The following is a 25,606-nucleotide window of genomic DNA, read 5'->3' as shown; positions in this document are numbered from 1 at the left end:
CATTTACTCATATTTGTAAAAACAAATAAATAAAATAAAAACACTACGTGAGACCAACCAACATGATACTGTGTGATGTAGGCTTAGTGTAAGTTGTTGTAAGTTGTTAGTGTAGTGTAAGGTACTACAACATCTTCCTAATATCCTTATGGTGATTAAACGATATCTTTAATAGAGAGTGTTAGTGTGGCCGAACTGAACGTGCAAAGCAGTATCAGTGAGCATGGCCATGATGCCCTGATTCATTAATACTAAGTTGGTTAGTTAACAGAGATATTACATGTGTCCTCCAATTATATGTTACAGATTACATTTAATTTTAATACAGAATGAAAAAAAAAACCTGCACCTTTCGACCACTTTTTGTTGCAATTGATGTATTTTCTCAGAGCGTTATAGAAATAAGTGTCACAGAGAGCAGTGCTGTGCATTGTAGTTGATAAGCATGAATACTGTTGAGCCATAAATCCACAGGGAAATGAAGTTATTAATTATCTTTCATGTAGTTAGCTTTTGTAGTGTTTATTTAATGACGCCAGGTAGCCACACCTGGTAAGCAACGTTTCACTGTGTTAATGATTGTACAGTTAAGGTGTAGGGGTGTGTGTGTGTGTGTGTGTGTGTTTGGCTTGTGATTGCATGCGTGTGCCAGGCACACAGTGGCACGGCCCTGTCTAGACAACCCCATTCTGAGGAAGACTGTGTCCTTCATGTCCTTGGTTTAATGAAGTATTTCATATCCGTTCACTCATCTCCGAATTCCTGTTTCTTACGAAACTCCAGAACCCATATCCTGAGCTAGAACCATGGGATGAAAGATGTTTCAATGCTGACATTTCAGACACTAGGAATTAAATCCCATAGTGTCACGGCGGTTGGTGACAAATCACACACTTGGAGGAGAAAGATGTTGAGTAAATGTGCTTTCTGTAGCTCTGTCACCTTATACCTGTGTGCAGGACTATTTAAGGTTACTATATCTGTGTGCTCTTGTGGTGAGTGCTTTGTCAACAGTGCTGCATTGCTCAGGAATGTTCTTAAAAAAAAAAAAAGACGTTTGGCCATTTTAAACAGGCAGGATATTAATGCCACTCAGCTGAACATGACCTTCTCAAGTGTTTATTCATTCTGGCCTAATCTCTCTCCTTTACCCTCTGTCCTTTCCTCCATCTTATTCCCTTATTTACTGTGTTTCCTGAACTGTAAGTGGCTTTGGAGTATAAGACGCACCGCCTTTGTCAGTTCTGTCAGCTTAGAGTAAAAACAGCTTCTATTAATTAGATATTTTCAGACTGTATCACTGAGTGACATTTATGTAAGGAATAAAATACAATGGGGCATGCTGTTATAGGAATATAATCAGTGACGAGGTGGTGGGATGGTTGATTATTTTCTTATAACAGCACGTCCTAAAGTGTTTATTCCTCTTTATATCACAGCAAATTGCCATTGATTACAATTTTTAATTTGTTACTCAATGACACATCATGCTTTTTATCCCTTTATAGTTAAGTTTAATGTTGTGGAAAGTCCACTAGACAAGTTAGTTCCTGTTATCACTTACATCATTCCATCACCAGCCTCTCTTTTTCTCTTTTCTGATGTTAATAAGACACAGCTTGTCATGTTAAAAAAAACAGGAAAGCTGAAAGCCCTCTGTCCTGAAGACATGGAAAATTTACTGACCCTTACAAAGCACTGACACTGGAGACTCCTTCCATAAATGTTAAATAAACATGTCCTTACAGAAAGCTTCAACATGTCAATGATTATACATTTTTTCTTCATTTAATAAAAACACTTTTTTTTTTAAAATCCTTTTATTCTTAGGCTTAGATTATGTGGAACCATATACGTCTCTGTGTAAGTTATTGCTATAGAATCGATAACATTAGAACAAGTGCATTAATATAATTCTGATTTGAAATACAGCTTCCACTAGTCTAGAATCAACAATAATCAACAATAATCTGTAGTAATCAACAATATCTGACCAATCAGATTTGAGACTTCAACAGCACTGCAGTGTAAAAAGGTTTACATGACATCATGGAAAACTACCCTTGCTAGATGTTAGAAATTATTCATTTTCTCTCCTGCTCACCTTTTTGCATTGTTTTTTTTTTTTTTGTCCTTCATTTATGTCCTTCTCTCTCTCTCTCTCTCTCTCTCTCTCTCTCTCTCTCTCTCTCTCTCTCTAGAGCACTGGAACTATTTTGGAGCAGATGAGAAGTTGGGGCCTGTGGCTCTGAGCATCCGCAGGGAGAAACTGGACGACACCAAAGACCTGAAGGACCAATACCAATACCGCATCATCTTCCGTACCAGTGAGGTGTGTATTAGAGCAGCGTGTGTGTCCTGAGAGCAATAACCTCAGTAACCTAAGAGCAGGCAGGCTGTGTTTTGACTGGCTTGCTTTCACTGCTGGAGTCTAACCTCAGCCGTTTACATGCACACACTTACACAGACACTGTGAGTTAGTCCCCTCAGCGCTGCGCTCGCCACATTAACACCTGTAACTTCACTCCATCTCGACATTGTGCCCTTATTACATTTTCATATCACAATCATTTCCAAAATCTTTTTCTGGTGGAGGTCATGGTGGCAACAGGCTGAGAAGGTAAGCCCAGACATCTCTATCCCCAGCCACAGATTCCATCAAAGTGTTAATGGTCCATTAAAGCAGAAAATAGATGTATTTTTTTAATAATAATAGTAATTTTTTTGTGTTATTTTTGGTTTAATGGACCATTAACACTTTATCACTTTTCACTTTTTGACCTGTAGGGATGTCCTGCTCCTGAAGGAATTCCTCTTGCAGTTATTTCTGTTGTCCTTTAAAGCTAAATAAAATGTAATTAATATCCTTGCAATGTAGCCAGAGTGAATTCCTTTGTCAGCAGCGCTGTGTGAATGAACGCTTTCAGAGCCGTGGGTTGCACTTCATTATCCAATCCCACTCTTCTAGTTTAGAGTCAGATCAGCTGTGCATGCCGGGTCAAAGAGGCAGATCCAGACTCGCTTTTGGATGCTACTGAGGAGTTGAACACGGCAGAAAAACCTCTTAGACGCTGTAGACATATAAGGAGCTTCCATACTGTGCTGTGTGCTCTCAGTTTCAGAATCGACGATTGCACCTGAGTCACCAGCACGTCCACGTGAGCGCACCTTAAGCATTGGTACATTCTTTAATAGATGCAAAATCTGATACATGGATTTTGTTTTTCACATTTATTGTACCAATTTATTTACTTTTGTTGTTAAATGCCTAAAAAAGCATTGAGCTGGAAATGTAATTTATATCTGTTGCGATGCCCAGAACCAGTTTTTAACTATGGAAAAGATGACTATTTTTTTAAATTACCGATCAACCAATAAAATTTAGTTCTGCAACCCCTAGCGTGCACACACACACACACACACACACACACACACACAAACACGCACACACAAACACGCACAAAGCCGAACTCCCTCGGCTCGTCTGTCAGCTTTGTGTGCATTTAATCCTCCTGTGTGTTGCTGAAACTGGATCATATTGTTGTTCCTGCTCATTGGAACTCAAAAAAGGCTTCATCTGAAACAGGGCTCAGGACTTCCCTAATGTACCGACACGGCTTTCACGTTGAGGCGGAGGTAAATCCGGAGACTGAGTAGTGTTACATAACGAGTGCATGTCTGTGTGTGAACTGAAGCCCCTGCATTGTTCAGACTGGGTGAATGTGATGCATCCAGGCAGCCATGTAATCCGGCTAAACCCAGCCGAGCGACGCAATGCCAGTACAACTCAGCACTTTCTCACACACACCATTACTTAGCACAAAACGCAGCTAGCACCCACCACATACATGTTAGAGACATAAATAGCTATGATGTCATTCGATACACAGTACCATGCAGTTACTTGGCTGCCATACTGTTCCTCTGTCTCTGTGCTGTAAAATGAACAGTTGTTAATGGATACAACGTGATCATATTCCCAAATAATGCACATCAAATGTTATAATGCTGCCACAGGGCTTACTGTGTGTAAATATCCACGTAAAAGTTAAATGAAACAACGAATAACTGTTTGAATAGCTGTGTTTGTTTGTAGAGACAAACATACCCAGCACATCACACCAGGCCTTAGAGGTTAGAAATGTGTTATTTAGCCATGTGACTTGTGACCTGAATCACCAGCGCTGGTGTATGAGTCCCAGCACGGCTTTTAGAGCCTCACACGCTGATTCATGTGACTGCAGTAGAGTAGAAAATGAATGAAAAAGGAGTGAGACCCAGGAGATTTGTGTGAATATTGTGTGTGAAGTGTTTTGTCATATCCTGAAGATGCTCATGTGGGGAAATGATGCCACACTGTGGATGCTAAACTATCAGCTTTCCATCTGTAGAGGCCACGTCTCACGCGTAGGCCTGAAACTGAATATAGTGTTATTAATATACTTAATATTCCAGTAACATTCGGTTACATTCTTCTCTCTCTGCATCACATAATGGCCTGAAATATCTCTCTGTCTCTCTTTTTTCCTGTCTGTATTTTTTCCTCTTCCCTCTACCTTTCATGGTCACTCTGTCTTGCTGTCTTTTTCTTGCCTTTTCTTTTTATATTCACTCATCTATTTCTGTCTCTTTCTTAATTTCTTTCTGTCCATTTCTCACTCTGTATTTCACTGATTTTTTTTTATCTTTGTCTTTTGTTTTGGCTCTGCCTTTCTCTGCTCTAGATGGTGACGCTGCGAGGCTCTGTCCTGGAGGACGCCGTGCCCTCCACAGCGAAACCCGGGACGGTGCGGGGTCTGCCCCTGAAAGAGGTGCTGGAGTTTGTGCTGCCGGAGCTGAACCTGTCGTGTCTGCGTTTGGCTCTCAACACCCCCAAAGTCACCGAGCAGCTGCTGAAACTGGACGAGCAAGGCGTGAGTCACGGCTCAGAGCAAACCACAGGGGAATATTAATAAGAACAAGTTCTCACATAACTGCAAAGCTGAAGTCTAGTGTCAAAATCCAGCTCCAGTTTGGCTCAAGTTATCCACATAACTGGGAGATTCTGCTTTGTAAAGTAGCTGGCTGGTGAAGTTTTAGTTACGCGTCAGAGGAAAGAAGGCGATTTGTTTTTACCTGGCTTAGATGGCTTATAGGTTGTTACTTTGTCGTTTGATTTTTTTTTTTTTTTTTCTTCAAATTTTAAAAAAATTTCCTTTCAAATTTTAGTTATTCAAAAAATGTGTTTGAATATTAAAGAGCCTGTCATTTCAAACTGACACAGCAAACATTAACAGTAGTAGTGCCATGTTTACAGGATGTAAAAAGATAATAATTTATCATAGACTTTTAATTTTATATTTATCCACAAGATAATATTTTGAATAAATTTAATAAATATTTTTTGTAAAATTTTACATTTCTTACCCTACCTGAAATCCATGTAAAATTCACAATATTCACATTCTGCCAGCGTCAGTGGTTTAGCTTTACATTTACAATCTTTGACCCCTTGCTACTCTCTCAGAAATAAATTTACCATACTGTACGTTTCCTTGTTGCTGGTGTTGAAATTCAAAAGTACATCTTTTGGACCTTTATTGAGGTGCAATTATGTACCTCTAATTATTTTTAAATCTACAGTATATTTCTGTTTTCAGGTAAAAGATACATACGAAAGGTGCAAAAGATGTACCCTTGGTGGTACCACTTTGGGGTTAAGTACTGCTTGATTACCATTATTTTTGAGCGGATAAGGCGGTACGGGAGCAGCTACGCTTTTCTGCTTTTTTAATCTAAAGCCGCTATCAGACGAAAACAAATACAATAATGTGGCACTGTTTAATAGTGCTGAAACAGTGCAAATCATCCTGACAGCTCCTAGTAGGTAAAGGTTAGAGTTCTTTAACAGGATCTCTTTAACGTCCTGTTTCTGTGGTCTGTAGCTGAGCCAGAAGCATAAGGTGGGCATCTTGCTGTGTCGAGCAGACCAGAGCACTGAGGAGGAGATGTACAACAACGAGGAGGCCACGCCGGCCTTCACCACCTTCCTGGAGCTGCTGGGGGACACGGTGTGTTTGAAGGGCTTCAACAAGTACGCTGCCCAGCTGGACACCAAGAGTAAGTCCCTCTCTCTCTCTCTCTCTCTCTCTCTCTCTCTCTTTCAGGTAGGTGTCTCTCTCTCTCGCTTTCTCCCTCTCTCTCAGATGTCTCTCTCTCTCTCTCTCTCTCTCTCTCTTTCTCACACACACACATACACACACCAAGAGGCAGCCTAAAAAAACAAAACAAAAGTGCTTCCTTTAAAAAAAAAAAACTTGCTTCTTGTTTTGAGTTATTGAGGTTTGGATTAAAACCCCTTCAGTTTATGTGACCAGTCAAAAACGAAAAAAACAGGAGAACAAAGCGCTGGTACAAAGCGCTGTCACTGGAGACTCCTTCCATAAATGGTTAATGTTCCATAAATGTTTAATGATAACTTCACCATATCATCGATTATACATTTTTCTTTGTTAAACAACACTTTTTTTTTGCCTGTTTTTTATTATTATTCTTAGATTATGAAGAGCCATAATCTGTATTGTCCGCCATACAAGTTCCTGTAAATGAGCTGTTAACATAGAAACAATAATGTATTGAACAAATGCAGTTAAAAAACCTGTAATTTGAAGTATAGTGGAACTGTATTTTTATTTTTTCTGTATGTAAATGCTTCAAACTACATCCAGTTCTTCAATAACGCCACACAGACTTTGTCAGTGAGGTTTAGTGCAAGTTAAATGGTGTGTTACTCTAATACAGGGATGGGGACTATCTTTAAATATGGCCTGCTGGATCATATTATACTCTGATGATCGCTTTTAATACATTTGAAAAGTGGGTCATGGAAAGATTGCTTTCAGATTAGGATGTTAATACTAACCCCAACCAGGAGAGGCCGCTAGTTCTACAGACCTGCCGATCATCGTAGTGATTACAGTGTAGTAGGATTTAGATTCATCCTGCATTAAGTCAGAGAACGTGTGCTGAAAGATACACCAGTGACGCCAGAGTTGCTCTCATCTCAGATCACTTCACTTCACTTCACTTCATTTAAAAGTAACATACATCGTCAGCAAAACATTTTTGCCAAATGCATGACAGTTCGAGAATCATCACTAAAGGCATCTAATGCGGTTTCACTTGTGTTGTGAATAGTGGGAATGTTGAACTGATCTGCAGATGCGTGTGTTTGGGGGTGGTCTGGTATGGAAATTTATGCACTGAATTATGTTCTTATATTCAGCATGATTATTCATTGTAATATGTGGATTCTTGTAATAGCATTTGGAATAACTATTTTTTGAATAAGCACTTTTGAACCGTTCTCTGAGTACTAATCAGAAATAGGGCCTTTGTGCATTTGTTTTTTGCAAATTTGCAGACAATGCAATTGAGATATTTATTGTAATATTGTGTGTAATGTGTAATATTGCTTGTCAATTGCCAATGAAGTTGCCCATTTGAATTAGTAGAACTGCACAAGTTTTATAGGCAATAAAATCTTTAAAAACACATTGCATTAATTGTACATTGATTTCCCTCAATAAAGAGGAAATTGAGTAAGGCGGTGTGAAATGTGAGTGTGGATTAGTAATCTGGCCAGGAGAAAAAATGCTGGCCCTCGTCCTTACCAAAGCTGCTCAACTTGACCAAACTTTGGTGTAACGTTATAGAGGCAGCCATCTTAGATGGCAGGAATCCCTTTTATTATTATTATTATTTTATTTATTATTTTTTTTTAAATACACATTTGTATCTCAGTTTTGTATTTACAGTTTTGACTACAATTTAAAGATGGAATTTAAGTGGAAATCTAGAAATTTAGCAGATGACGATGTAGTGCTACATTTAAGTGTCCTTGCTGTTACACAAAATGTTTTTATATTTATGAGACTGTGTAGCTTAACACTGTCATGACAAACAAATATTCTTTTAATCTCTTAATCACTGTGTCTTTTGGTCTTTGCCTTATCTGAGTATGTGTATGTGTTGTGTGTGCACAGCGGACTCCACTGGGACACACTCCTTGTACACCACCTACCAGGACTACGAGATCATGTTTCATGTTTCTACAATGCTTCCGTACATGCCCAGCAACCCCCAGCAGGTAGGAAACACCCCCAACACGCTCACGCTCACACTCACACACACACACACACACACACACACACACAGAGAAAGCCGGCAGGTCCTGACACCCCTGTTTTTCTGTCAAACTCCCCCCAGCAGTTAGACTTCCTTATAAAGTCTTTCCTCTTACAGATACTCTCCTATGTTTTTTGGGTTTTTTTCCACAGCATTTTTTTTTTTATTTTATCTGATGTGCAGTTACTCAGTCAGGCCGAGTTTCTGTCAGTCTGCTTTCAGTTTCTGCGTTTGCGGGCTTGTTTTGTAAAGGCTCATTGTTCACTCTGCATTCTTTCCACTTGCTATTTTCTCTGACTCTGTGTCTCTCTCTCCTCTACAGCGTGGATAAGGGCATGGCGTGGCTTTAATACTTTTCATGTTTGCATGATGGTGATCCAGCATGGATACGCCATCTGCTGTACAAGCAGCTGTGTGTCTGTGTATTGAGCACCAAATATAAAGTGTAATATATTGGTGCTTGTCTTCAAAAAAATATACGTAAATAAAGAGACAGATCTTTAAGTCTGGAGGATACAATATGTATGTCTAATCTCTGTTTTCAGAAGTCTGCAGAGGGCAGTGTTCATCTACCAACTCACTCATGTGCATTAGCCTGTCTTTGTTTTTGTCTGTCTCTAGTTCTGTCACATGGGATGAGGAAGGAGAGATTTAGGGAGCTAAGGATGCCTCAGGGCCATGCTCTTGGAGAACAGCCTCAGGCACTGTTAGTCTCTCTGGACACATCAAACAGACAAGCTGCTTGGCTCAGCTATTTTAGACAACAAGAGAGCGGGTGTGTGTGTGTGTGAGAGAGAGAGAGAGAGAGAGAGAAATAAATTATTAAAGTAATCTTATGTACTATGTGACACCCTTTAAAATTATTGCCATCATTCATGAGCCAAAATGAGCCAGAAAAGTCTTTTAAGTAGTGCATTTAAGAGCGCTGAGTATCTTCCTGTAATGTCTAACCAGGCTGGAGAGACTTGTAGTGGAATCTTGGTCCACTTCTTAATCCAGAACATTTTAGACTCCTTTATACTGGATGTCCCATAAGTCTATAATCAAAGAAGAAAAGAGCAGTGAAACAAAGCATTTATTCACAGTAGAATTATTTGGATTCGTTCTTTCCTTGTTTAGATACTTCATGGTCTGTAAAAATATAAAAATACATTAACTTTTTGATTCTGGACCTATGAGACACCCTGTATTCATGGGTGTGTGCATTTTCTCTTCAAGACCATAGGTTTTCAGTAGGGATCAAGATGGTCCCAAGACAGAGAAGGCAATTAGAAAACATAGGTTTTGTGTCTCTTTAACCATTTCTGTGTTGATTTGGAAGTAAGGTTAGCTCATCCTCCTGTAGAAAGCTATATCTATGGCTAAATCAGAACCTCTTGGCAGAGGCAACCAGGTTTTGGGCTGAAATATCCTGGTAATTCCCAATGCCATCAGTCTTCAGAACACCCCCAGTACCACCAGTCACAAAACATCCCCAAAGCATCACTGATCCCACCACCAGATGTTAGAGCAGGGTATCAGGTGCTGTTCTTTGTTTGCTGTCCCTTTATGTCACCATTTTGGTCTCATCTGACCATGACTTATAATGTAGTTCTAACGCAGAAGTTCTGGCTCTGCATTTTGTAACTTCCATAACAACAGCTTGTTGTTATGAAAGTGGCTTTTAACAGTTGTCTTTTTCCCTCCTTCACCATCCTCCTCACTGTGTGGGAGTACAATGCTTATGGATCTTTGGCAAATGTCTAACTGATTCAGACATGCAAAACTTGTTGTTCTAGTCCTAATTGTGCTTAATGTTATTTTGACTGCTTATATTTTTTTTTAATGTTCATTACCTCATTTGTGCAGGTCAACAAGTTTTTGTCTGCTTTGTGTTGAAATTTCTGGGTTTTTCCCATGGTAATTGATGACAAAGGGATTATACCTGTGTGTTTAATACACTTCTGTATGTATACTCCTGGGAAACAGGACATGGTTAAGGCACCAGCAGCATTCCTGTAGACTGCGAGCAAATGAAAATAATAAGTTTGCATTTATTTGAAATGTTCCTTAGGGGTGTCAATAATTTTGGTACATGTATTTTAGAGAGAAGATACACTCACAAAAAAAAAAGTATTTCTTATGACTTACAAGAAGAACTATTGTTTGAGTGGAACATTAGAACTATTGCTTGTAATGTTTGTTTTGTACAATCATTTTTGCTTATTTTTATGGAGGGTGCCAATAATTATGGAGGCCGCTGTATTTGCGTCTGTGCGCACAAGGTCTAAGCTGGCTTATATAATTGATACTCTTGCAGTGCTGCAAGCAGTGCTCAGTGTGAATGAGTGGGCGGCCTCTTCCGTGATGTCTCAGCATGGAGGCATGTCACTCACATGCACACGCGCACACACACACACATGCACACACACATGCACACACACATGCACACACACACAGAGCCAAGAGAATTACAAGGGCTGTTAATAGCTCTGAATAATGTACAAATCCCTCATGGCTTCCTCTCTTATGCTATGAGGCCAAATGAATACACACAGAAACACTCACATATGTAATTGTATAAACATTTTATATCCACAAGGTGGCACTTGGTTCTTGTGTATGCTAAAGCTATCTTACTGTTATTGGTGAAAATTCTTGACCAACCACCAAAATAGGAACTAACAGGTGCTAATGACTCACACACAGGTGAATTTATTTATTTATTTATTTATTTATTTATTGAACACAATGCATTTGTAAAGTGCAGTTGTGCTCTCTTAGACAGCTGTGGCATAATCTGGATTTAAACATGGAATAAAATTGTAGTTCCACCACCTTATTTCCAAAGCTTTGTTACTGACTTAAATTGTATGTACTCAATTTTGTTTTTATATATATATATATATATATATATATATATATATATATATATATATATATATATATATATATATATTGTGTGTGTGTGTGTGTGTGTATATATATGTATATACACACACACCGATCAGCCATAACATTATGACCACTGACAGGAGAAGTGAATAATATTGATTATCTTGTTACAGTAGCACCTGTCAAGGGTTAAGATGTATTAGGCAGCAAGTGACCAGTCGGTTCTCAAAGCTGATGTGTTGGAAACAGGAAAAATAGGCAAGAGTAAGGATTACAGAGACTTTGACAACGGCCAAATTGTGATGGCTAGATGACTGGGTCAGAGCATCTTTAAAACGGCAGGCCTTGTGGGGTGTTCCCAGTATGCAGTGGTTAGTACCTACCAAAAGTAGGTACTACTTTTGGCCTCCAAATTCCCAGATCTCAATCCGAAGGAGTATCTGTAGGATGTGCTGGACAAACAAGTCCGATCCATGGAGGCCTCACATCGCAACTTACAGGACTTAAAGCATCTGCTGCTGACGTCTTGGTGCCAGATACAACAACACACCTTCAGAGGTCTTGTGGAGTCCATGCCTCTAAGGATCAGAGCTGTTCTGGCGGCACAAGGGGGACCTACACAATATTAGGCGGCTGGTTTTCATGTTATGGCTGATCGGTGTGTGCGTGTGTGTGTATATAAAATATGTTATCCGTTTATAGTTGTGCTCTTTATTTAAGAAAATACTGCACCAGTGAAACCCTCATTAAGGCAGTGTAAAATATTTTACTGGTGTCAAGCCAAACAACTAGTAGCTCTAGAATTAGACATGCTTTTGATAGTTTATAATAAGGTTATTTTTGAGGCATTAAACAAAATGACAAAAACAATGAAATATTAAATGTTGATGAAATTGGCAGATACTGACTTTTTCTGTAGTAAGTGACAGTATTGGTCTGTGATTAACTGGCCCATATTTTTAGTTTTTACAATATTTAGCTCCTTTAAATCTCCTTAAAAAGAAATTGAGTAGAGAATGTCTTGTACCCTACAGTACCTTCATTGGGCTCCAGCACTGTTGTCCTACCACACAGTCTTATTTCCTCTCTGTCTCTTTTTGGCATCTTGAAGAGTCTCACCACAAGAGTTTAGGGTTCATATGTGACAGCATGTGTCATTGCCTGCCTTAAAATCCTCTCTTATTCTCATTTTTTGCTCTTCTGTTAATCGGTATCTCTTTTTCCTTTCTCCCTGTTCCTTTTCGTGTGCATAGATTTTAGATTGTCTCCAAGTTGCATCATCCACACAGTTGTGTTTTTGTTTCCTCCCTCTCCCCTCCTTTCCTCCTTCTCTCTCTCCCTCTCTCTCTCTCTCTCTCACTCTCTTTCTCTCAGCTCCTGAGGAAGAGGCATATAGGGAACGATATAGTGACCATCATCTTCCAGGAGCCGGGCGCGCTGCCATTCACGCCCCAGAACATTCGCTCGCACTTCCAGCATGTCTTTGTGATCGTTCGCGTTCACAACCCCTGTTCCGAGAACACCTGCTACAGGTACATATTCCTCTCCTTGTACACTACTGCTGCCAGTTACCATAGCAACCCTGCCCTGACAGCAGTTGCCGTGGATACTACATGTTAACATAGCAGTGCTTTTTTTAAACCACATTACAAGAGTGTCAGTTCACCATCAGAGACACTGGATGTTAATAGAAGTCACCAGTCTTTTAAAGCACAGGCTGATGATTTCTTTTCTCCTTCTCAACCCTTCCTCTCTCTTTTTCTCTGTAGTGTTGCAGTGACACGCATGAAGGACGTGCCCCCATTCGGACCACCCCTGCCTCCCAGCGGCGTGACCTTCCGCGACCCTGCCTCATTCCGTTCCTTCCTCTTGGCCAAGATCATCAATGCTGAGAACGCTGCGCACAAGTCAGAGAAGTTCCACACCATGGCTGCTCGCACTCGGCAGGGCTACCTGCGAGACCTGGCTGAGAACTGCGCCAGCAGCACACCTCTCGACACGAGCGGCAAGCTCAACAACCTCATCTCACTAGCCTCCAAGCGGCGCGAGAGGGTCCGGGCACGCCAGGGGGCGGAGCTCGGTGCTGCTGGAGCGGTGGCCTGGCGGGTAGTGGCACAGGATTTCAGTGGAGGCGGAGCAGAGCTTCCATGTGTGCTGGCCATCTCCAATGAGTACGTGGTGCTGGCTGACTGCTCCACAAAAGAGGTGGTGTTCAACTGCTTCTGTGCCGATGTGATTGGCTGGACGGCCGAGAGGTTGAACTTAAAGCTCTACTATGGCCGAGGGGATCATGTGGCACTGCGTGTGCCTGAGGGCGGAGCCCAGGACATCAGAGAGGTGGTTCAGAGGCTGAAGGTAAAAGAAATAACAAAACAACTAAAAATGTGTCTAAATCTCATGTTTGGGGTGAGGTACAGCGAGTAAAGCTAGAGTACGTATTAATATCAATAAATGCTACTATAACAGCTCTATAATTACTTATACCACAGCACTGTTGAATTCTTGACTTTGATTGGTCAGAAGGTGTTAATTAATTTTCTATAACAGCAGCTTTCCCAGTATTGCTAGAAATATTTCAAGTGATCGGTCTATATTAATGCACTCATTCTAATATATTACCGTTTCTATAGTAACAGCTAATTCACAGAGACCTGTCTTGTGGACGGTGTACATAATCTAAGGCTAATAATAAACCATATAGAGAAATGATTTCACTCCACGTAATCTAATTTAAAATCAAGTGTAACGGTTGATATGGTGAAGTTTTCTGTAAGGAAATGTTTATGTAACGTTTATGAAAGATTCAACGCTTTGTAACAGTCAGTAAGTTTTCCACCACAAGTGGGTCTTCAGGTCTTGGCAGTTTCTCTGTAACACGACTGCATTTTTTTTAAACGTCAAGAGAGAGGAAAAGAGAGGAACGACTGCTTATATCTACTACAGCATTAGTGATAACACTAACTAGCTTGTTTTGCAGACATTCCAATAAATGTAACTATAAAAAGATTTGTGGAAGTTTTTGAGCCAAAATAAATGGCATAAAGTTGTGTCTGGCATAAATGGCATGTCTAAGCTGTGCTCTGGGTGGATATTACAGCTTGGGCCTCAGTGCTGGGTGAAATTCCGGTTAATATAATGGGTGTGGCTAAAGGTTGGAGGACTTTATAAATAAATACACAGTGACTTCCTCCATGATTCACCCACCCATGAAGAATTCCGTTTGTTGTAATTCCTGTTATTTGTTTTCACAATGTGTATTTTTAGATATTAAATTGCTTAATATTTGCCTGTAGAGGTCATAAGTTTACATACGCCTTGCAGAATCTGCAAAATGTTAATAATTAAAAGCATGTAAATATGTTATGTAGCTTCTGATAGCTTCTGAAGGGTAGTACTAAATGAAAAAATAAGATTTTTAAACAAAATAATAGCAATTTACACCAATTATTCTGTTAAAAAGTTAGGTTAGGTTCAACTTTATTGTCATTGCCAGAATACGAGTACAGATTTTTCTGAAGAACAGTGGGCAGTTTAACTGCTCAGGACAAACAAGGGACTCATGAAACATATCACAAAACTATCACAAAACATAAAAACATCGTTGATCATCCAGGTAACATACATAGTATCATCGTCGTTGATCATCCAGGTAACATACATAGTATTAAGTATCAAGTGTATGGAAACTTTTGAACTGGTTCATTTGTGTAAATTCAGTTATTATTGTATATATAGTATATAGTATTATATATATAGTATATAGTATTATGGACTATATGTAAACATCTGTTATGTGAAATAGCTTATTCAGGGCAGTGCTAAATAAAAAAACAAAATGAGGTTTATATGATCCCTCTTATTATTATTATTATTATTTTAATTATTAACATTTTACAGATTCTGCAATGTGTATGTAAACTTATGACCCCAACTGTGTTATGCATCAAATTTGTATTTGTCATGCGTCATAAGTGTCATGATTGTCTATGTTAAGTGATAACACTCTCTTCAATTTTCCTCAGGCGCTGACAGTCGGCTGTGAGACAGTGGAGATGACGCTGAGACGGAACGGTCTGGGCCAGCTGGGTTTCCACGTGCGCTTGGACGGCACCGTTTCCGAGGTGGAGGAGTATGGCTTCGCCTGGCAGGCGGGCCTTCGGCAAGGCAGTCGATTGGTGGAGATCTGCAAGGTCGCCGCGGTGACGCTCACACACGACCAGATGATCGACCTGCTGCGGACATCGGTCACAGTTAAAGTGGTCATAATCCCACCATTTGAGGAGGGAGGGGCCCGGAGGTGAGCCAATTGAAACATCTTTATTTCATTTGTACTACAAAACAATGAGTGTTCATGTTGCTGGACTTGGAATCAAGCAAATTCCATCAGAATCGAGGATTGTGCAGAGCATTGTGTTTTAAGATTTTTCACTATTGACTGAGATTTCCAATCTTGGTGAAGTCACAGCCAGTTATGTAACCCCTGGGTGGCACTCAGGGTGGCCAGTCAGACATCTGGGGCAGCCACCCCTCTACCTCTCGCTCTGTCATGATGTAATGTCCGATATATGACCTGCCCCTAACATCTGGCTATTCACTGTGTAGGAAGTTTGTTTAGTGCTGTAACTTATGGCTTTGAAACCCTTGTCATTTTATTCCTTTTTGCACTTCTTCAATCTGTGTGTGTTTCCCAGTCTTCTGCTGAGTTCCCCAACATGACAGTGTGAATTCAAATTCCATCCAACATCTCTGCAGTATTGAAGACAAACCCGCCTATCGCATTAGAATCTTATAATGCCTGCACAGAAAGGTGTGCTGACCACTAAAGACTCATTAAGCACAACTTGCACAAAACAGCAGATTTTGTGCACAGCATACGAGCAGCAGCAGAATCCAGCGCTGGCGAGCTTGTCCGCATCTGCTTTCTGCTTTTTCCTCCCTCCTCCGAGACATGTTCTCATTTCAGTGATGATCAATACTAAGATCCTTGGCAGGCAAGGCTGCTGCTGCTGTTGCTCATTTCTGCCGGAAGTTTTCTGCACTGACAGCGCAGGTTCAGTCGTTCTCGGCTGTGTTCATTTATCCAGGCGAAACTGAACACTTCCATCAGTGTTTGGCATTTTGTACGCTATTGTTGAGTGACTGCGGTTACTTTGCTGCAATTACAATACATTTGACATTACAGAGACGGAGAGCAAAGAACTTTTCTTCAGTCTGTTTCCTCTTTATGTAACTCGCACACACACATAGCAGATTTGGAGACAGTAGGCAGACACTTCAGTTCTCGGGGTAGCGATGAGTGGGAGTGTTGGAGAGAATAGGGAGAGAGAACATCGAGTGTGTGAAAAGAGGAGAGGGAAAAGTACATAACTGTTTAAGAAAGTACAGAAAGCTCATTCTGTTCATACTTTGCTGTACTTACATGCTAAACAAATGATTGTTAATCATATTCCCCTAAAAGAAATGCAGAGATGTCAGTATCTATGGTTTACCCATCACGTTTGTGATTTTTGACTCCCTGCTACGATGAGCTGAGTGGTTAAGGCATTGGGATACTGAGTTCAAATCCCAACACCACCAAACTGCAACTGTTGTTCCCTTGAGCAAGACCCTTAACCCTTAACTGCTCAGTTGTAGGATGAATTAGTATGTCGACTACACAGCAGGCCTTCAGTGCCCAACCTCCGTAATACTTTTTTTTGTTGAATGGGCAAATCCCCACAGCCACGTTCCAAAATCTAGTGGAAATCCTTCCCAGAAGAGTGGAGGCTGTTATAGCAGCAAAGGGGCAGAGAGCAGCATAAAACTCCATATTACCACCCATGGTTGTAAAATGGGAGCTTCAGCAAACACTTATGGGTGTGACTGTCAGGTATCCACACACTTTTGGCCATATAGTGTATCACAGTACTGCTGAATCCTCCTATCTGATTGGTCAGAAGGTGTTGAGTCATTTTCTATAAAAGCAGCTTTGACAGTAGTTCCAGCTGTAAGGCAAATCCAAGTTTTATATTATCATGATTGCTGTAATATGCTATTGCTTCTTTTGCAACAACTTGTACATGGACTTTTATGGCGGACGCTCCACATAAACAGATTAAAAGAATTGTGTAATGGTTGATATGGTGATGTGTTCTGAGAGGAGATTTTGCCAGGAGTCTCTATTGTTAGTGCTTTATAACAGTCAAAGGTAAAGCTATAACTTTGTTTTCCATCGATGGAAAGTCTTTAGGATGGAGGGCTTTGTGGTTTCTCAGTAACAAGACAAGCTGCATTTTTTTCTTATTACCATCAAGTGAGAGGAAAAAAGAGAGCCGCTGAACGGCACAACTGTTTTTAGCTGTTATGCCATCATCTTGATGCTGGAATCATTTTTCCTCAACACGTATTTTGATGATTCCATGCAAGCTTCAGACTTTGATAGGAGGCGTGGCCCAAAAACTGAAGGTAGGGATTATATTTTAGTGATTTGGATGATAATACAGCTCCAACTGAAATTATAGATTTCATTTCATAAATACAGAATTATTCACACATTTGCTTTGTTTTTTTAAGAAGCTCTTGGTGGTGCTGAGCCATATATTCTTTTGAGAAGAGTGTGTGATAATTTAAGTAGTTTACACAGTGCTAAGCAGGCGTCTATAACCTTCACTTGCTGCTCAGTTACATTAGCCAAATAGCTTCAGTATGAATCTAAAGACACCAAAAAACATCAGACACCAAACACGTCTTGGCTGATCAACTAGTTTTTGGTAAGTGGGGAAATTGTGTATAACTTTTGGCCACACTGTCACTTTAATTCACAAATACACACATGTGCTCATTCAGACAGCTTGACTCATGTGAATGTTCTGATCCAGAGTGCGGATGTGCTGTGGTGTGTGTAGCAGCACTTAAGGCATGTAATCACTGCTGCGCTCTGCTAAAGGGGCTCCTCAAGCCCCTAATTACTCAGCGACAGCCTCGACACTGCACTCAGGAGCCATATGGAGCTTTTGTGGCAGTTTAATTACACAACTGAACTCTTTTGGAAAAAAAAAAAAAGAGCTGCCTCTTCCTGTCTCCACTGTTAAAGTGCTCGTGAACTCAAAAAAACAAAATTTATGAATGATTAACTCATTTTAAATGGCTCATTTCCACTATATATATGTGTGTGTTCACACATTCACACATATATGTTATGTATATGTGTGTATTCATATTTCTATCAAATTTGTAAGAATATAAAACTTATGTAAGAGTTGCTAGGGGGAAAAAGACATTTTCTGAGAGATGTATAAAATTTTTGGAAATTCTTTGTGAAAGTTAGCGTTAAAACAGTAACTTTATGTTTTCAGACAGAGGAAAGGTCAGAGAGCTGCATTTTTTTGTCTTTGTCTGAGGTATGAGAGGAAAAAAAACACTTCTGGATGTGCTATTATTGGAAAATAATCAACTTCGGGGTGGTAAAAGTAACCCCACTTTGCGCTGGGTCACAACACAGAATAATTTTGTTGATTATTGTCCTATAACAGCATGCCCTGTCATGTGTTATTCGTTATTATGAGTGGATTATAAAAAAGATGTAGAGATTTTCTGAGGCTGTTCGGTTCTTGGGCGGTAAAAATTTCCATGTTTTGCAGTTACATCACCTTTTTTCTGTTTATTGGCTCTCTCTCCATCTCCTGTGGATCATCAGTTGCCGACAAGTGCTGTTCCTGCTCCTCTTTCTCTCACACCTCTCTCTCTCTCTCTTCTTTCTCTTTCCCTTTCTCTTTCACACTTCAGTGTCTCTCACCAACATCTCTCCCTTCTGCTTGTCTTTTTGTGGATATGGTGACTGCAGAATCCATTTAGTTTCAGTTCATTCATCGACATGCACATTTATTTGTCTCGACCCCCCCCCCCCCCCCCCCCTTCTCTCTTTCTCTCTTTCTCTCTCTGTCTCGTACGCTCTTTCTCTGAGTGCCAGTGAAACAGATTGCTCAAGATTAAAGCGAGAAAATAAGGAACGAACAAAATGACAAGGCAATTAATAATGCACAATGAGTGCATGTGTGTGTTAGAGAAAGTGTTGTTTTGCCGTCTTTAACCCCGCGCAGGGATCTTGATGGGGAAGCGCTGGTAAGCCTGCAGACATTAAACGTGTCCGGACACCTCCTCGGCGCGAAACAGAAGTAGGTGGGTGTTAAAGAGAACCCACCCCCTCCTCTTTCACATCCCTCCCACAAAAAGGTCTCTCCATCTTCGAGTGTATTTTCATACTGTAGCTAGAGGGAGAGAAAAGAAGACAAGCTGTGTGCGTGTTTGTGTTCGGATGTCGGCGCTTGCCTGCGCTCCAGCTGGTTAGAAGACGAGCACGATGGCACTGCCTCAGAGATCCGACAGAGCCTGCTGTACACGGAGAGGTTAGTTTACACTTCCAGACAGTACAAGAGGGACAAGTGCTGCCCAAAATAGTGAGAGAGACTGAATGAGAAACAAAAGAAGATAAAACAGCCACAGTGATCACTGAGATAAGGATGGATGGATGAATAGATAAGCATTCAGTGGAGGAGGAATTTTTCTTGCTAACTAAATATCTAGTAAGAAGGTATGGGCTTTTTTTTGTTTCTGTGTCGCGTGCGTGCTCTTTTTGTTCCTGGATCAACTGTGGCTTTTATGTTGTGGTTGTGATGTGAGTGCTCAGGGATTTTTCTCTCAACACAGATGGGTTTGAAATATAATCTGGCTCTGTTATGAAACTTTGTGATGAGTAATGATATCGCAGCAGTTCCTTTCATGTACTATATTTAAAAAACACAGCACAGATGGCAGTGATACTGGCTAAGTGACCATCACAATTACTCTGCTAATTTAAGGACAAAAGAAAACAACCATCTGTTTTATGTTGTGCTTTACAAGCCTGTATTTCTTCGCATGTGGAAATCTTTAAATAATTAATTAATAATACCTGATCTTATCAAGCACAATCAGGCACAAAACACTATAGTATGTAAACAAATAGATGGATAATGTGTGTGTGTGTGTGTGTGTGTATATATATATATATATATATATATATATATATATATATATATATATATATATATATATATATATACACACATATAATATTTTTTTTGTGGGTGTGTGTTTTTGTGGTCACACCACAAAAATATTTGACATTAACCAATAAGATAATAAGCTCGACTTGTAGGTTTTGCAGTTGATTGTTTAATTAATTTGAGGAAGCTGAATATTGTACTCACAATTAAATTTGGTTTAACTTGGTTCTTGAGTAGAGCAGCAGAAAAGAGTTCACCCTATCATAAGGAGATCACGAGTTTGAATCCCGAAAATGCTACAGCCGTCTGTGGCCCGGAGTCTTAAAGAGCAAAACTGGAAATGCTCTCTGGGTGGGAGGGATAGCATACTCTCTCTTTCCTGTCAATCACAGTGACACTAGCCAATCACGGAATGTATGCAGAAGAGAGTAGATAGCAGTTTCCTTCAAGTGTGTTATGCCGCCCTGTAACACAGCATGAGCAGCAGATCAAAAAGATGCTGAGGTTGGCTTCACGTGTCTCAGAGGAAGTTAGCAGGTTAGCCTTCAGTCTCCACAGTTGGTAGCTGTCGTGTAATAGGGTAGAGTTTACTAGTGGCAGAATGACCAAATTGATTGGGGGGGGAAATATTGTGTTTAATTGTGAAGACCTAACAGATGGCTTGCTTTGCAGTCATTTTTTTTTTAAGCAGGTTAGTACTGGAGATCTACATGGGTTGATCCTTGTGTTTGTATCTTTAGCTTTTGAATTTTTTTTTTTTTTTTTTTTTTTTTTTTTTGGAGCCACTCACATGTACAAGGAATTTGTTTTGTTAGAGTGGGTGCTTAAATAATTTAGAGTTGGCAGCTAGGGCTGTAGTCAAGACCACCATTGTCAAGTTCAAGACCAGGATTAGTCAAGATGGGGAGCGAAAAGCACCAAATCGTTTTTGAAACCAAGCCTTTACTAGATGGCTTCATTTATGCATTGTCTCAATGATTAGGCTATATTTTCTAAAAGATGGAATTATTTCTTGTCAAACTTTGTGCATACAAAAAGAAAAGACAATGCACATTATTTTTACAAACTCACTGTCGAGACTAATCCCATATTTCGTGAGGCCAATGCCCAAACCTGGGACAAGACTAAGTACAAATGCCAGTAAATCTGAGACAAATTCAAGTCAGGATAGAAAACATCTGGAGACTGGACTCGGACAGCTCAAGTGTCGACATCTATGGTTTTGATTTTTTTTTTCCTCTTGCTACTGTGATATATGAGCCATCTGAAAACTCTGCTTTTCTGCTGTCTCAGATAAAGCAGAGGTCAGAACAAAAATCTGTGTAATTTGACTGGTGAAAAAGCCAATTCACTGAAAGGGAAAGGACACAAGAAGTGAAAGTTACGTTTTTCTGTTGGCGGTTACTTTCGATTCACACCAGCTTTATCGAGGTGGACTTTGCTTGGTGAGTTCAAAAGCCTTGTCTTGTGAGCCAATAGAAACCAAAACTATATCATGTGATCAGTTAGTCTACGTGCTACCAAAAAAAGGTTCCTTTCATGGGAATAATAAAAGTGTAAAGACCAGTCTCTACTGAAGCTACTGTACTGAAGCTCAGATCTACAAGTAAGTCATTCCGTTGACAGTAAATATTTTTCCACTACAGTTGTAGACAGTTTATTAAGTGCAACATAATATGCAAATGGCCTGGACTGCAGAACGCACATGCAATTATGTTAATTTTGTGTCGTGGAGCCGGCCCGTCCAGCAGCGTACGCTTAGGGTATTTGTGATAAAATGATGGTTTTGTTGGCACCTCTGATACTGGTACAGAACAGAATGTATTTAGTAATTAATAAGTATTGTAAACAAGGATCTCACAAATTGAATACGTACTGTGTATAATGTATAAGAGATCTTTGTAGGACCAGATTCATGAAGTCTGTGTTTCACAGTCTGTGACAAACAAGGAGTCATGGCATCTGTCAAGTCTGCTTGTAAAGGGTGCGCATGTTCAAGCGCAGAGTCAGGAAGTGTAGAATGTACACAGAAATGACAGAAGAATTTCTCTTCACATTGTTTTTCTCAAGTCCTATGCTTTCCTTCTCCATCTTTTCTCCTTCTCCTTCTCCTCTCCTTGTGGGAATAGAGAATAAGAGCATAGAAATGAAGGCTGATGAAATATGGATGTGTTTCTGGCTCTCTAATTGGGAAGGATGCCATGGAACTAGTAGGAGTATTGAAATGCATTTAGTAGGGCCGCACACATGCTCTTAATAATTATGTTTAAATTGTAATTATGTAATAGATTCAGTTTTTGAATGAATTTTAAAAATGTTAATGAGCCGGTAAGTTTTATACTGGCACAGAGGAAATGGAAGGTGAAAACTGTAATTTTCTTAAGCAAAGACCTTTTACCTCTGAGTGTTTCAAAGTGGTGATACTGGAGACTCCTTCCATATATGTTAAATACACATCTCTTTCGAGAAAACATCCAAAGCAAAAAGGGATGTGTGTGTGTGTGTGTATATGTGTGTGAGGGAGTGTGTGAGGGAAGAGGTTGAAATTCAAGGTTAGGGGTGAATTCGTAGGCCTTTTATTGCTGTACTTGATGTACAGGGAACATCACACATACACACATATTGGAGATTGGAGATGCTATGCTGATTATTGGTAAGGAATAAATCACTCATTAATGGAAGTGATGTCCCTGGTATTTCTTTTGGGAGTCAGTGTGTTGGATTTCCTGCGGAAGCTAAACTGCCAACAGCAGGTGAACCTTAACTGACCCCTGAGCGCATAGTGCTGATGGTGCAGGCATCTTCAGAGAGAGAGAGAGAGAGAGAGAGAGGTCTTACATTTCTTCTTGTCATCACAATGAGACCTACAGTAATGCTAGTTGAAAATGAATGCAACTCATCCCAGCTTTAAGAGAGGCTGTTGATGGACTTGGTGTTTAGGGGACTTAGTGTGCTGCTCAAGAGGGATTACACCACACTATTTCTGTTCATAGATCATTCCCAAATTACAGCTTAGTGCTCAGACACTGTGCCAGGGAATCATCTGGAACCATCAGATAGAGCTGAGAAAGCTGTCTGCTTTTGCTTGGTGGTTTTAAAGCAAAAGTTCAGGCAAAAATAGAATTTAACCCAAATGTAGTTGATCAGTTAAGACATGTGAAAGAGTTATTATCATCAGCAGAGAAGACAGAATGCCTTATTGATATATAAAACCAGACTTTCATAGGACTGGAGCACTGTAATTAGTTCACTTTTGCGGTGTGAGTGTTTGCACTGAGAGCATTGTGAAAAACGCACATCTCATGCCAGCCTGCATGGCTAAAATTCTTCTTTTACGAGAACAGCTCCTTGTTCGTAGGTATTCCAACACAATGACATGACATGCATCCAAAAAACACTGTTCTTCGCCAGTCGAGTGTTCATACAAAAGGAAAATAATGAACGGCAAAAGGATGAACCTAGTGACCATTTTGCAAATCTGAGTACACAAGAGCAGTGTATGGGATTCTGCAATTGATCCACAGATGAAAGTTTCAGATGGAAATTTTCTGTTTAAAAGCATCGTTGTGATTATGAACCCCTCCCCCCCCCCCCAAACAAGCCCAGAATCCGTCTTGGGTGCGGACTCGAGTATTCGGGCCAAGTGGGAAAACGCCCAAAGTTACAAATTGCAGAACCGTGTTAATGTCTTTAGAGGAAAATATGATTTTGAACTAAACTTTTAGTTGTTAGCTCAATTACCAATTGAATAATTGAATCCAGTTCTAAACATAAGAATCAAACATCATATATCAAACATGCCCAGGCTGATGAGTTGAATTAGCAGTAAGAAAAAAAGAAAAACAGTGCATATATTTATTTCACTTTTGGCAGGATTATTCCTTTAGGAAACATTAAATCAAAACATAACTTTTGATTATCTGTCAGTATGGTAAAGATGTGTAAACTTTCATTATTTCAAAATTTAGGTGAATTTCTCTGAGTTTGTTGGAGAGTGTGTTAATGTGCATGTGTGTGTGTGTAGGGGCTGCACAGAGGAATACGAGATGAAGACCCAGGAGCAGAAAGGCGATGCAGAGCCGATGGCAGCGAGTTACCGTTCCAGCGGGCGAGGTCCCGCGTGGCGTTGGGACAGTCCCCCTACCGCCCCATCAGCACAGCGCTGGACTACTGTGGGGCCTCCGTCAGGTCCCAGCCGCACACACAAGGGCCTGGTGCCTGTCCCATACAGAGAGCCGCAGCACATTCCTGCTAAAAGGTGAAACATTTACATAAAGTTCCGCCTATGGAAAGTTTCAGCAATCTTGTGCTGTTCATTAACAGTAGCTTGCATAAGTATTCACCCCCTTGAACTTTCCCACATTTTGTAGTGTTACAACCTGGAACTGAATTGGACTTAATTTGTCAGGAATCACCACAAACCAGCCCATAATATTGAGTTTAGGGGGAAAATCCATATAGTTTACTAAATTATCTACAAATAAAATAGTAGAAGTTGTGATTGTATAAGTATTCACCTCTGTTACTGTTGGTTAGTTCTGGTGCAACCATTTGCCATCAAAAGACTGCAACCAAAGTGTCACATGATTTCAAAATACATTATAAATACCCCCAGTTTGTTAGAGAGCTTAACTAAACCAACAGCATCAGGAAAGACCAAGGAGCTGTCAGAAGTATCAATCAGAGTTTGATTATAAAAAAAAAATATCCCATAGAGCACTAAATCCAATTAGTCCATTATTTAAAAGTGGAAAAGATATAGTCCAACTGTGACTCTGCCTAGAGGAGGTCATCCATCAAAAGTCATTGACCGGGTAAGGAGAACCGTAGTCAGAGACCAAGAGGCCAAGGGTAGCTCTAAAGGAGCTCAAATGGGAGAAGTCCATTTCAATTCCAAGTTACAAAATAACTAAATTCTTTTATGTTTCTTGTTGCAATGACATAAATGTGATGAATGGTAATGAAAAGAGATTTTTTTGGAATAAATGATGAAACTGTGAGTGTGCTCTCTAGTCTATCCATCACCTTGTTGCTTCTCTGTGTAACAGCAGATGATGGGACACAGACAGTGATTCATCATCTTTTTGGAAATTATAATCTCAAAACATTTGAATGGAAATATACTTTGTGTGTCTCACCACTAAGTATGTCTGTCCTCCCTCAGACCTGTCAGTTACCCTGAGAACCACTTCAGCGTGTCTCCAGTAGCGGCAGATCGAAGTCTGCCCTACCGCAACCCCTCAGCCAGTTTCTCCAGCCCGGGATCAGGTCTCAGCCCTGCAGCCCTGAGCGGCCCGTTCGTCCGGTACAAACCCTCTCCAGACAGGCAAGTTCCTTTCATGACCATGAAAAAAACTGTAAATGCATGATTAATGCCATGAGAACATTAACATTTGAATGATTTACTTAAAAAAAAAAATTTTAATAATAACCTAAATAATCAGTCAACACAACTGTATCGTTGATGATACTTTTCTTCTTCCAATGAACTTTTCTTCTTCCAAAGATCTTCAGGAAATTCAGGATGATGCAGCTTTTTGTTG

General features: G+C 40.1%; 1 protein-coding gene across 1 annotated transcript in view; it reads left to right on the top strand.

Annotated features, from left to right (window-relative positions):
* Window positions 1-25,606, top strand: part of sipa1l3 (signal-induced proliferation-associated 1 like 3) — a 94,671-nt gene that overhangs the window by 56,893 nt on the left and 12,172 nt on the right. Inside the window, exons 4-12 of the mRNA XM_026913529.3 lie at window positions 2,202-2,332; window positions 4,725-4,913; window positions 5,925-6,099; window positions 8,025-8,128; window positions 12,415-12,572; window positions 12,810-13,395; window positions 15,063-15,337; window positions 24,088-24,321; window positions 25,228-25,389. Of these exons, the coding sequence (XP_026769330.3) occupies window positions 2,202-2,332; window positions 4,725-4,913; window positions 5,925-6,099; window positions 8,025-8,128; window positions 12,415-12,572; window positions 12,810-13,395; window positions 15,063-15,337; window positions 24,088-24,321; window positions 25,228-25,389 (2,014 nt within the window). The remainder of the gene's footprint in view (window positions 1-2,201; window positions 2,333-4,724; window positions 4,914-5,924; window positions 6,100-8,024; window positions 8,129-12,414; window positions 12,573-12,809; window positions 13,396-15,062; window positions 15,338-24,087; window positions 24,322-25,227; window positions 25,390-25,606) is intronic.

The sequence above is a fragment of the Pangasianodon hypophthalmus genome, chromosome 6 (assembly GCF_027358585.1).
Source record: "Pangasianodon hypophthalmus isolate fPanHyp1 chromosome 6, fPanHyp1.pri, whole genome shotgun sequence".
Classification (NCBI taxonomy): Eukaryota; Metazoa; Chordata; class Actinopteri; order Siluriformes; family Pangasiidae; genus Pangasianodon; species Pangasianodon hypophthalmus.
Note: the sequence above shows the minus strand (reverse complement) of the source record. Positions and strands in the feature narration are given on the sequence as shown.